Source organism: Populus euphratica, unplaced genomic scaffold, assembly GCF_000495115.2.
Source record: "Populus euphratica unplaced genomic scaffold, PopEup_1.0 scaffold25.1, whole genome shotgun sequence".
Classification (NCBI taxonomy): Eukaryota; Viridiplantae; Streptophyta; class Magnoliopsida; order Malpighiales; family Salicaceae; genus Populus; species Populus euphratica.
In genome coordinates this window covers 921264-935867 of record NW_011499851.1, presented here as the reverse complement: position 1 = coordinate 935867, position 14604 = coordinate 921264, and the positions used below count along the sequence as shown (strand labels likewise).

Below are 14604 nucleotides of genomic sequence, written 5' to 3'. Positions count from 1 at the left end.
TGTTGTTGTTGTTGTTGTTGTTGTTGTTGTTGTTGTTATTGTTATTGTATTATTGTTATATGTAATTTATATAATTAACCTCCTTGTGGTTCGATCCCGGTCTTGCCGGGTTATTTATTACTTCGACATTCCTGTACTTGAGAGAAAATATCAATCTTTTAGTCGTGTAAATCAACTATGATTATCCACTCTTCTCAATGAAATAACAAAGGACAAACTTGATTTATAAATCAAGAAGTATTAGACAAAGAAAAATTAAAATAAATTATTATTGGCTTATTAAACACACTAAAGAAACCTACTGAAAATTTCTTGGACATCCTATAAAAGGACATTGAGGAAAAATGGTGGGACCTACTCAATCACAAGCTTATATATCTAAAAGGATTGAAATCACAACTCTAGGAAAACTTAAGTCCTTTTACTATTTATAAGAAAGATTTAACAACCCCTAGACATATGATGGATCCTCCCTCTAATTCTTTATCCAACTTTGCTCATAAGAATATAAATATCACAACTATGAATACTTTCATCATGGATGATTATGAGCCATGGATTATAGATTCAAGACAAAATGATCACATAAATAAACTTTTCAAATATTTTTTTAATCTTATTTTCCTTTCTCAGGGAAAATAAAGTTTTATAACTTATGGTTTTCTATGTTTTATTTCTGGGAAAGGTTTAGTTCAATGCTTTCATACATTATCCTTGCCTCTAATTCTTTTTTTTTTTTCATGTTTCTAATAATTTGTTTTCTATTAATAAAATAATAAAACATTTAAATTGTAAAATCTTATTTTCTTTTCTTAAATTGTTGTGTTTTTTAGGACTTGAAAAGTAAGAAGATGATTGGCTATGGTAAGGTGGAAAATGACTTATACATACAGAATATGGATCTTGTTCATTTGGTTGGGATAAGTATAGCTAAACATGCTAAAAAACTTTATTCTTGTATGATTGCTCAACAATAGTTATATCAATAGCATAATCGTTTAGGCCATCCTTCTTTTGTAACCTTAAATAAGATCTTTCTAATTTTGTTTAAATAATGTATTATAAAAAGCTTATTATATGATGTATGTGAATTTACAAAGCACATAAATTTTATATATTCACCTATTAATAAGAGAAGTATTACATATTTTTATAACTATTCATTATGATGTTTAAGGTTCTAGTCAAATTGTTTCATTGTCTAGCTTTCAATGGTTTGTCACCTTCATTCATTGTTACAATCACACCACTTGGATTTACTTGATGTATAATAAAAGTGAAGTGTTTTAGTTAATGAGTTATTGATACTTCAAGTGCAAAATGATGATATAAAACCATGATAAAAATGCACTTTTAAGTACTAATCAATGTATAATAAAAGTGAAGTGTGCTTATATTTCTAAGAATTTCATAAAATGGCGTACATACAATTCAATGCTAAAGTACAAGTCTTAATAAATGATAATGATACAAAATATATAAAAGGAACTTCTCAAAATTATCTTGTTGATCATGGTATTATTCATTAAACAAATTATATAGACATATTAAAGTAGAACGGTTTGGCTAAACAAAAAAATTAATATCTTTTAGAAGTTGCAATATCTTTTATATTCACAATGAATGTTTCAAAATCCTATTAGGACGATGCAATCTTAACAACAACATACCTTATCAATTGAACGACCTTAAGAGTTCTGGACTTTAAATCTCTTGTAGAACTTTTATAAGGAGTTTGTTGTTTTATTGTTCCTCCTAAAGTGTTTGGTTGTGTATTTTTTTGTTTGATATAATTGACAAACAATTGAAAAATTAAATCCTAAAGCTCCAAAATATATATTTATCGAGTGCTTCACCATTTAGAAAGGTTATATATGTTATCATCTTGCTAGTAGAAAAATATTTGTTAGTATGGATATGACATTTTATAAAAGAAAAGTCTATTTTTGTAAGTCATCTCTTTAAGAAGAAAGTGGTATATCATAAAATATAGTTCAAAGAAATTTGATAATGCCTTTAATAGTATAGTTAAATGGCTAATAAAATTTAATTTAGGTTTTTTAAATATTCAAGTAATCTTACGATATACCATTTTTTATCAATCATTATATATTATCTCATGTAGAAAGTTTAAAAAATTAAGAAAAGAGGGGGGAGTAAGAAAAATGAAACAAATGAACGAGAAAAATTAGGTTGCATAACATTTTATAAGATATTATTTGGTAATTATAAAAGATATTAAAATTCTTGAAAACTATGGTATCATCTATAAAAGGTGTTTACTGTTAGTATTAGGGCCCAAATTAACCTCGCGTCCAACATTTCAACGAGGTGATTTAAGCTTATAAACAATTCATCAATAAAAGACCTTTGATGGAAAGGTTAAATGACAATTTGGGTGCTCGCTATAAATGTTAAATGGACTTTGTTCTCATGTCTTATTTATTGGTAAAAGACTCTACTCTCATGTCTCAGCATTTGATGAGAAAATTGTTGTTAAACCTCACTCTAATTAATTATGTGACATATGGCTAACGAGCAAGCTGGTATGGAACCAACAACCAAATAGCAAAGATTCAAGCCCAGCATTATCTTTGAACATAGAGTTGATGTAAGGAATCTACACTTAAATGCTAGTTTTGCTTAAGTGCTAGTTTTGCTTAAGTAGCATAATTAATTTGATGTAGAACAAGTGACTAGTACTCCTCCTTTATTCTTGTTTATTGCTAACCATTAAATTACAATTTAAGAATTAATTTAAATTTTTGCTTATTGATCTTCTAAAGATACAACTTTAAGAAAATAATCTCCCTTCCAAGAATAGTCAAGTTGCGGTGTTGACCCTGTAAACTTGTCCTTACTAAGTTATTCAATCAAGTATATAAACATATAAATGAAGGTTCGTCTCTTTATGTTCTGATGTCTCGCTACATGCTAAATATACCAACCAAACTGAAAAGTCCAACTGATTTTTTTATCCATCTCTATATGATGCATAAATCCCAAACTTCTATAGAGCTTCTTGTTTTTGATATCTATCGGACCTTAAATCCATATTGCCTGTCCTCCCTTTCTATAACCTGCAAAGAATGGGGTTTATTCTATATAACCAACTGTGGAGTTTTGAAAAATGTTTAGAGCATAGTTTTAAAATCTAACCCAGTGGTCGATCCAGTTAAATGATCGGGTCACGGGTCAAATGGATTGATCCGGGCCATCCCAAAAAAATCCAATACAACACCTATAAAAAACACCTAACTAGTTACAATGCAACACTTATATAATTCAAATTTAAAATTTAAACCAACAACATAAATTTAATTCAATATCCAAAACACAAACCAAATATAAATTCTAAAATATTTAAAACAAAACATCTAAAAACATAAATTCTAAATTAATAGCACATTCACTTTTGTTGAATGAACACATTAAGTTCTTCTATGTCCGTAGGAGCAAAATTTGAATCAAATGTCGAAGGAATTGAGCCAATCTCGTCAATATCTAATAAAACATCAGCATGCTCTTTTGAAACTTCATCATCACAATCATCTTCAATCTCATTAATATTTATGACATCTATATTTCAAATATAATTAACAAATAAATATTATGTGTTTAATAATACTTTATTTTAAATAATATTTATCATTAAATAAGCAATTATTAATTACCATCATCTAAAGTATCTTGTATGATCATTATTGATAGAGCTTGGTGAAAACTCTCTACTTTTTCAGTTGTCAAAATTGACGTTTCATTTTCTACAACCTAATTTTTAATGTCACAAATTGTCTCAAAATTATTTGGATCATAATTTTATCCTTTCCAATAATTCCTATATATTAAAAGTGAAGGTAAACATAATATAAGTATTAATAATGCTGCTAAATAAAATAAAATAATATTTAAGAAATTAGAAAAAAAAAATACTTTTGTTTCAATATTAGATTGCAATGGATGTAAAAAAGGTTATTAAGCCTTTTGTGCTTCAATTTATTTCTCTTCATGGAGTGAATGTGTTCAAAAATACTCTAATTTCTCTCGCATCTTGAAGAACTACAAGTTTGACTTAACATTTATATAGTCAAATATTATAGATTTGGAGCACTGGTTCCATCTATTATCTATCATTCATCTATACAAAAAAATAATAAGACTATATCAAATAATATTTTTAAATATAAAAATTATATATCTAGAGACATAAGGATGCGATTATTTATTGCGGATGCTCAACCCAAGTCATGTTTAGCATTCCTAAATAACTTCATCTCACTTGTAATCTTACTTTGCAATGGTAGATTTTCATGTGCATGCTTCTCAAAAACATCTAAAAGTCCAGAAATGGTGCTTATATGTTTATCTATTATATTTGCATCATATTGAAATTGAGGATTCAACCAAAATATAGCTACATAAATATTTTTATATAGTTGTTCATCCCACCGATTATTGATAATGTCTATAAAAAGTTTCACTCTAGCCTTTGTCTGTTGAAATCTTTTAAACATTTTTTCTTTTGCATAATGAATAGCATCATACAGATATCTCATTGAAGGTCTATCATTACTATCAACCATTCGTAAAACTCGAACTAAAGGTTCACTCATTTACACAATTATTGTATATTTTTCCAAAAACAGAGAGTCTAGCATACTTTCAACAAACTTTTTTCCTTTGCTATATTTAACGTAAGTAGATGAGACCTAGTCTTTAGATGTTACTATAGCTCTCAACCCATTCTTTATGTTTTTGGAAGAATATTGCATCTTCTTTTAGAAACAGAGAGTCTAGCATACTCTCAATAAACTTTTTTTCTTTGTTATATTTAGCATAAGCAGATGAGACCCGTTCTCTAGATGTCACTATAGCTCTTAACTCATCTTTATGAGCTACAATGCTTTTATAATGCAATGAAATTAGTAGCAAAATGAGTAGGAGTTGGATGAAGTATTTCTTTTCCTCCAGTGCACTTTCACATCAAATACAATGGATAATAATGATTATAAATGTACTTTATGATTCCAGAAGCATTCTCAACAATAAAACAAATTGATTGCAATTTACCAATATCCTAGAGTATGAGGTTGATGCAATAAGCAACACAAGAAGACCAAAATATTAAAGGAAATTCTTCCATCAATAACTTGCTAGCAACAACATAATTTGCAGCATTATCAGTCACCATATGCACAATGTTTTTTACCCCAATATACAAAATAACCTCTCTAAACAACTTATGTAACAATCTAGCAATCTTTGAGACATCTGATACATCCATAGTTTTCAAAAAAAATATTCCTTTAAGATAATATACTAAGAAGTTAATTAAAGTTCTCTTCTTCTTATATGTCTATCCATTAGTCATTAATGTACAACCAGTCTTCTTCTAAATCTCTTGATAACTCTCAGCATAAATCTTCACTTCATCAACCGTTTTTTACCGAGTAATAACCATGAATAACATACAACTTTAGTGTTTTATAGCCAGGATCTATGGTTGTTACAACATCTATGACATGTTGATAATACATAGAGTTAACAGCATTAAATAACACATATGCATGAATCACACCGTTCAACTGCTTCATTTTTTTCCCAATAATTATGAAGAGACTTTTGAGCATCAAGAGTCGTTCTTACATGAAATATATCCCTACTGTTGTAGATTTCTTCTACTTTTTATAACTTGTAGTATATTGTTTTATAGTATTGATGCTTTGATTTTTTTTTTTTTTTGCAACTGTTAGTAGTAACATATGTTTTTTAGTATTGACATCCTCATCACCATCTTTTAATTGCCTAATTATCATCTCTTCATGCATTAAATATATTGAAATCTGCTTGCATTAAATAATCAGTATAGGTTTTAAAAATATGATTTACAAGAAACTCTATTTCTTTTCAAATCATATCGTCAACCTGCTTTATGAGTCCAAAGTCAAGGTAGGTCCATCATCATAGGTAAAAACCTAAAAAGAAGAAAGAAGTTTGGATTCAAAAAAGTATGCTTAGGCAGTTACTTCAATAAGCACAACAGAATGATGAGAAATTTGTATCATTTTAAATCTCTATTCTTTAAAAAGAAAAGGAACGAGAAAAACTGAAATCTTCCACCTTTTATTTTATTGCATCTACATTATTCGAAAGTCTTCATGTTTTCGGACCAAATTTCACTACTTCAGCACAAAGTTCTACAACAATTCTCCGTGACCATTCAAACCCTAAATTCAGGTAATAAATAGTCACTCACTAGTCACAACTATCACTTGACTCTTTTTTTTCATTTATTTAACCAATTAAGAATGAAGTATGAAGCTAAGCAAAAATTGCAATCTTTATATTCTTATTATACTCTTGTTACTTTATGTTTACACCAGAGAGACAGTTAAAGAATATGGGACCAAAATATCAAAGCTTTTAAGAAGAATAGTGAAGGCGATGCTAATAAGCATGAGGGTGATTTTACAAAGAAGTTTTATGAAGCTAATTTTAAAAGCTGTCATGGATATATAAGAATAAACAATTATTCATCATCATAAAGCGTGGAAGGAAAAGAGGTTGAAGGGCTTGGAATGTACACTGACATGAGCTATGTGACAATTGTATGTCAAAATGAGATTGAAGTGCTTCAAGTAAGATATAAGGAGGGGAAGTGGATGGATATAAACCCATGTGAAGACACTCTTATAGTGAACATAAACCTATGAGCATGGGTTTTTTTATATTATTATCTAATTCCATAAAACAAAGTTATTTGATATAACTGGGTTTGTTATCTATATTACAAGATTTTATTTTTATGATATACATCTATTTCTCAATTTAGTCTTTAGTTATTGTAAATAATTTTTTATTTATTATTGCAAATTATTTATTATTTATTTAAATAAATTTATCCATAAAAATTTGGGTCTGTGATTATAATTTTTCCTTGGTGCCAAAAATAGCTTTGTAAACGCTTGCTTATCCATCCTTTTGGCATTGAAAAAACAATTATCTAGCCCACAATAAAGCATGAACTACATGACTAATATATATAGAAGAGGGAGCAAAGAAAAAAAGCGTAAATAATTATTGTGTTTGCCATGTGGAAATAATAAGATAATATTTTGTGGGCTTTAGTAAAATTTTGAGTAGTGTTATTTTAACTTAGTTATTTACAAGGTAATTGACTTATGCTAAACTACGAGTCGGATTAAATTTTTTTAATATAAAAAATATTTAGGACTTATGCTAAACTACGAGTCGGATTAAATGTTTTTAATATAAAAAATATTTAGACATTACTAATCTCTTTTCCAGTAAAAAAAATTAAATCGTGTTATAGTTAATTTGATGTAACTTGGTCATTTTGACAAGTGCAAATATAACATGGATGACAATAAAAATATAATTTGAATTAAAATAGATATTTAAGATGATACTTTTTTATATAAATATCACAATAGAAGCATACTGGATCGACTCGGGTCAACTTGGTTTTACTTGTTAATCCACATACCAAGTTATAAGATAATGATAACCCTATAGGAAATAATTAAAATAAATTATAAAACTCAATTTCCAATGAAATCAATGTTGAAGGATAAATTGAAAATAATTCAATTAAAAAAGATTAAAAAAAATGACTCGAATTAACTTATCAAACCTGCAATCCAAATCATCAGATATAGATAATACAATAGAAAGTAAAATAAAATAAATTATCAAATTTAATTCTCAATCAACCTAAACTTGATTAAAGATGAAATTAAAAAAGAACATAAAAAATGACTCAATTCAATTCAGGTTAATTTGCTAAATCTATAATTATAGTCATGAGATAGAGATATTTCATAGAAAGCAAACTAACGAAATTTAATTCTCAATCAATTCAATATTAAAAGATGAAATTTAAAAAAAAAATTAAAAAAAAACCTCGAGTTAATCTAGTTAAGTTTAATTTTCAACCAACTAAATATTAAAGGATAAAATTAAAAAAAATCAATTAAAAAAATTAAGTAAATTGAATTAACTCCTTAAATTTATTGTGTAAATCATGAGACTTTGATAATTTTATAAAAAATATACTGAAAAAATATTATAAAGCTTAAAATTTAATAAACTTAATGTTAATAAATAAAATTTTTAAAAATATTTTAATAAATAATATTCTGTTAGGAGAAATACAATAAAATTTTAAATTTTTGAAGACATAGGACGAGGATATTCTTATTCAGGTGTTCCTAATTTGTTTTTTTGGACAAATGTAGCACTCACGCGCCCGCGCGCGCCTACGCACGCACACAAATCCAAACTTTCTAATTTTGAAAGTCTAGGGGGTTGTCTCATAATATGTGAACTCTCTCAAGCAGCTACATTTTATAATTCATCCCAACATCAAAGTTAAAATACAAAACAGGGCGAACCAAGTCTCTTTAAGCAAGTTCCTAAAAATTATGGTTGAAAAGAACAACTTTTTGTATAAGCAAATATTAAATTTCTGCCCACTTAGCTGCTATAATTAATGGCATTATAAATATAAATTTTTTTAAAAATAAGTTTTTAAAAATATTTTTAGTTATAATTTTAAAAAAATAGTCTTTAAAAATATGTTTGATTAATATAGATTTTTAAGTGCAAAAAAAATAAAAAATAGATCTTCATGAATAAAAAGCATGTTATTTTAGGTTTTATAAAAATTAGATTTAAAATAAAATCATATAAAAAATAAAATATAAAAAATAAAATTTATTTAACTAAATAATAAATCTTTTCGTGATTAAATAAAAAAAAATTACCAGGACCATGTTAATGAAATTTACTAGAATTTCTTTCTAGCAACTTCCTATTTAGGAAAAAAGGAGGGGAGGATACATACAACACAAGAATGAGGATAAGTCAAACAAAAAGAAATGGGGTGGTCATAAAAAATAAAAATGTTACAGGACCATAAAAAAGTGTCATGAGGGATTAAATCCGAAAATTTTTTAAATTTCAGGGACTAAGAGCATAGTTTGGGTCAAATATATATATTTTTAAAAAAGCCATCGCCTCTATCCCCGCAAAGTTAACTTGGCAAACACGCCCCCCCCCCCCCCCCTCCTTCGCTCTCTGCGATTTCTAGGGTTTGCTTGATTTCAATTCCCAAGGTTCGATAAAAAAATTGAGAGAAATGGTACTATCACAGAAGATTCACGAAGCATTCAAAGGAACAGTAGAGAGAATCACAGGTCCACGCACTGTTTCTGCCTTCAAAGAGAAAGGCGTTCTTAGTGTCAGCGAATTCATTCTCGCTGGTGACAATCTCGTCTCTAAATGCCCCACTTGGTCCTGGTAATTTACTTCCTTGACATCCCCCCAACAAAGCCACCATCTTCGAATATTAGCACCGCTTTTTATTGTAATTGGCGTTAATAAACTTTAAACACGTATTTATTATGTTATTTAGAGCCCCCAGTGACTAAAATTCTGTGCTATATTCTTCGGTTTTCGGCTTCGAGTGGTTGTTGATCATAAATTAGTGAGCCTTGTTCTATTATATGGTTTAGTTTTGGTTTTGATTTTGGTTTTAACAGGGAATCTGGAGAGCCGAGCAAGAGGAAGTCATACTTACCTGCAGAGAAACAGTTTTTGATCACTCGAAACGGTAATTGTCACCATTATAAGCCATGTATTTTTTTTCGTTACAGCATCTACGAAGCTGTGACTTTTATATGGCAATTAGTGACTGAATAGATTTGTAATGATTATTGTTCTGTGAAACAAAAGTAACGAGGGAAATTGCGGTTTACATTGTTTTGAAAGTACAGAAAGATGCAAATTTAGCGAATTCGCACGCATCAGTTTATTTGAATAAGTTTGCAGTGTTTGCTTTATTGTAGCTTGTTGATGCAAATCTTTGTTCTTAGTTCCTTGTCTCCGAAGAGCTGCATCTGTAGAAGAAGAGTATGAAGCTGCTGGAGGTGAAGTTTTACTTGATAACGAAGATAATGATGGATGGCTGGCAACTCACGGGAAACCTAAAGGTACCATTTTAACTGGAGCTCGATATCAATTACTGATGTCTTCTGAGTTCTGACTTTATGATTTGCCTTTATTCTAGAAACCAAAGGTGATGAGGATGAGAATGTGCCTTCAATGGAGGCTCTAGAAATCAGTGCAAAAAAAAGTGTTATCCAAACAAACCCTTCATACTTTGGGGGAGAGGAGGAGGAAGATATTCCTGACATGGCAGATTTTGAAGACCCTGACAATCTAATTGAATCAGATCCTGTAACTTGCTATCTCTGCTCTTCACACCCTCATTGTTGTCCAGATAGAAAGTTGAAAGTTCTTATAATTGTCTATGTAAATTTAATTGATGTAGGCAACACTTCAGACTACATACCTCGTGGCTCATGAGCCCGATGATGATAACATTCTGCGCACTCGAACATATGATGTCAGCATCACGTAAGATAAATTTTGATTGAAAACTTCTTAAATTTGGGTGTTTTAACAGTTCTAGAACATTTGTCATGCTCTGTTGAACTATGTGATTTATCTTTGCTACGGTTCTCAAAGCTGAAGTCGTCACACTTTCTTTTAAATACCAATGTAATAATCTGATAATGTTTGCAAAGATGTCTTGATTGAAACTTGCTGCAGTTTTTAGCCTATTATAACATTTTATTTTATATCGTATCTGCAGGTATGATAAATATTATCAAACTCCTCGTGTATGGCTTACTGGATATGATGAGGTTTGTTGCTGTTCTATCAAATCTTTTTCACTATTGTCAGCTGGGAAACAAGTGTAAGAACAATATATTTTACCAAAAAAAGATATTTTGATGCAATAAAAATGCACATGAAGGTTGTGATTTCTACTTATTATAGTTTGTGAAATTGATATCTGAACATGGTTACGGGCAAGGTTGTATGGGATTGAATTGAACTTGTTTCTGTACATCATCTATGCAGTTTAACTCGTTTGTTGACCGTCTTCTTCTTTCACATGGCAGTCAAGGATGCTTTTGCAACCAGAGCTTGTACTTGAAGATGTTAGCCAAGACCATGCACGCAAAACGGTGCTGAGATTTTGTCATTCTGTTTATCAATTGATATTCTTCGCATTGGGTGTGTTTATTTAATACACCCACTTTTAATGATTTCATGGGATGTCACTCAAAATCAAAATTCTTAAAAGTAATGCTACCCACCATGCATCACAGTGGAATTTTAAGGTTGATGAGAATTGCATCAATTTAAGCGTGCCGGTTTTTACAGAACCATTTTGTATTTGTCTTTATCTCTTCTGATTTTTTTCCCTCAAATTTAAGTCATTTGAGAAACTGAGAATTCTTTCATTGGTCATTTTCCTGCTTGTGCTGATATATCTCCTGACGTTGGCCTTTTGAGTGGTTATTTCATAGAGAAGTTTTAATGCATGTGTTCCTTCTTATAATCTTTTTTCCTTGTAAATTTGATCACGCACAGGTAACTATTGAAGACCATCCCCACTTGCCTGGGAAGCATGCATCAGTGCATCCTTGCCGACATGGGGCTGTCATGAAGAAAATTATTGATGTTTTAATGTCACGTGGAGTTGAGCCAGAAGTTGACAAGTGAGTTTCTTCTCTGATACCATTCAAGAGAAAAATGAGATTCAATACTGGAAGTATGTCCTTGACTATTTCTGTGAAAACAGCTCAGTAATTAGGTTGGGGGTTTAAAGACAGGTCTGAGTGGTCCCCATATTGTTTTATCCAAATGTTTAGTGAGTTTCCTAATAACAAAAATGAATGTTCTCTACGTAAACCAGCCTAGTTTCTTACTTAGTTGAGGATAGTCACCAATCTAGCTGGGTTAAACTATCCTTGTCCAAGGCAGTTCAATTATTTGTGGTTCCAGTATATATATTTTATAATTCAGAAATCTATGGCAATAAGATCCAACAACTTGTATTTTAATAACATAATTGTGTTTTCATAAGAAGGAAATTTGATGTGATTTTCTAGTGCTGATGACAGACTCAGCCCTCAGACGTCAATCACCAGAAAATATGCTTTTCTTCCTTCCTTACTCTCTTTTCTTTAAAAAAAGCTCCTAGTATGCAATATCTACCAGCGATAAGACTTGTGCCATCTCTGGATCATTTAACCTTGATCCTGTCCTGCCTCCTATCCTGCTGTCACATTCAATGAAATCTGTGAAGTAATGTGCAACATCTATGGTGCATTAATAGTTTATTTGCTCAATTATGACTTGTTTATATGTTTTTCTACATTAGTTCATGGTTAAGGAATCTAGATAGCTATTCTACCTTCAAAATCTGAAACATCACCAACACTTGGTGGATACAAAAGACACACATACACACTCAACAACCCAATCCTTGTTATATACTCATTAAAGCATTAGTGGTTATAATGGGATTTATGCTAATTTTGATTTCTGAGAACCTCATTGCTTACTTCATACTATTTGATTGCCTGATCTGTAATTGAAACATTAAGTGTTTTGCTATCAAAATCTGAAGAGGTGAAATAACAGCAACAATTTCTCCAAAAAACTATTGTATGAAATGTAGTATATTGCTCACTCTTTCAGAGCTAGATTTATGGCATTTTGTTCTAGCTTAAAATTTGCCTATCTTTGTTTCAAAATTTCTAGTTCTGTCATCTTATAAATATAATGATTGATATACATGCCAATACATCTTTTATAATCTCCCACTTATATTTTTATCTTGTCTATGTGTATCTTACAATTGCAATTTCTTACTTCGTAGGTACCTTTTCTTATTTTTGAAATTTGTAGCCTCTGTAATTCCAACTATTGAATATGATTACACCATGGATTTTGATCTCGGTAGCTCAAGCAGCTGATGTCAGGTAATTTCCATAATAAACTTTCTCCTTTCTCATCATTGTTCCAACATCATTGAAAATTTTGAACCAAAAAAAAACTTTTTCGTTGGTGGTTTAGTAATTGTGATGCTTTGTAATATATGACAGTCAAACATTTTGCTTTACCATTATTGTTCCTGCTCTTCAAATGAAGAATGCTTATAAAAAGTATGTCAGTTGGCCTGGTTGATGTCGTATTATTGATAACATGTCTTATTATTGATTTACTCATTAAAGACCTTTGGTTTCTTGGCATCAGTTGAGCAGATGGGTTGTTTTCTTTTGTTCTTTACCACCTTGATCCTCCATTGAAGTGCAACCTTAGAAGCTTTTTTCTCTCTCGAACAGCATTGCTCTTGACTTATACTTTTTTCTTCTTGACTTGATCAAATTTACCATTACGGCTGTTCTTTTTCTTGTTGTATTACTGCCTATGGTCATAAAGTATTACCGGATTCCTGGCAACTTTCAGTGCAAAGGTTTAGTCATCCTGTTTAACTTTTTATTTGAACTCTGTGCACTGAATGATCATGAAGCAGCTAGATACACCATCTTTGTTCTGTCTACTATGTTTTAATTTAGATATCTATACATTATCTATTTATTGAATTTGGTGACAATTTTTAGATGATGTTTGTTTATTCTTGCCAGGCTGAACCTCCAGTAAATTCAAGAAATATCTTCTGGGGTGTTTGCAAACAATGTCCTGTACCCCTTCCACAACACGTTACTGCACATAAATCCTATAAACAATCCACTCATATGCCTTGTATGATCGGGCATAACTGTGAATCCTTTGTGATCTTATGGACATGTAGTTGTTTGTTATACAGTGTAAATGCACAGATTCACTTTGTTAGGATCGTTTAACGTGACACAACATGTTCAATAAGCCTAGGTGTGGTAACCTGCTCATTGCAGGCATGAATATGATCTTGTTTCAGTGGGAAAAAATTGAATCTTATTGTCAATTGTGTGATATAGAAATAGCTATTTTTCTTGGGGTTTTTATGTTTTATCGTGGAATGAGTGTTGAAACATAAATTCTACCTAAAATAGGTACAGTACAATTTTCAAAAAACCAATGGCAAAGAACTGGCGAAGTTCCAGGATACGTTCTCATTACAACTATAACAAAAACTAAAGCTTGTGGACACTGTGGGACTCACTCAGAGTTTACTGAGTGAATTATTTCTTTTCTTTTTTGGTCTTTAAACTTTTTTCTCTTTGATTTAGTCCTGAGCTTGAATAGATGGCCAATTGCCTTTGATTTGTTAATCAATGCTTAAATTAAAAGTTAGAGGATTAAAGTGAAAAAAGCATCTGATTTGTTAATCAATGCTTAAATTAAAAGGTAGAGGATTAAAGTGAAAAAAGCATGAAACATGCATAGTGGTTTTAAAATTAGCATAAAAGTTCATTTTAGCCTTTATACTTTTATAATATAGCTTTTTGGTTTTTCTCGGAAAACTCAATTTTAGTTCATACTTTATTTATTTTATTTTTTCAGTCCATGGTAATGGTATGAAAGAAGAATGAGAGTCATTGAATTATGGTTGTAAAGATAAAAAAAATATAAATAAACACTGATTTTAGAAGGCAAAAAATATTGATTTTAGTTTCATTACAAATAAGTCATCTATGTTGTTCTTTTATATTTCTTGGCCTAAGAAGTAGATATAATCTTGGAAAAGTTTTTGAATTCCAGTTGATTTTGAGTTTTTGT

The 14604-nt window shown here is 30.0% G+C and overlaps 1 protein-coding gene across 1 annotated transcript; it reads left to right on the top strand.

The window, feature by feature from the left end:
• The first annotated feature begins 9046 nt into the window (after window positions 1–9046).
• LOC105121424 (autophagy-related protein 3) lies at window positions 9047–13882 on the top strand. The gene is made up of 10 exons (XM_011020053.1): window positions 9047–9321; window positions 9564–9634; window positions 9897–10013; window positions 10091–10260; window positions 10355–10440; window positions 10679–10730; window positions 10992–11057; window positions 11467–11594; window positions 12761–12863; window positions 13530–13882. The coding sequence occupies exons 1-9, from the start codon at window positions 9161–9163 to the stop codon at window positions 12855–12857; spliced, it is 948 nt and encodes a 315-aa protein (XP_011018355.1). The 5' UTR covers window positions 9047–9160; the 3' UTR covers window positions 12858–12863; window positions 13530–13882.
• The last annotated feature ends 722 nt before the right edge of the window (window positions 13883–14604 follow it).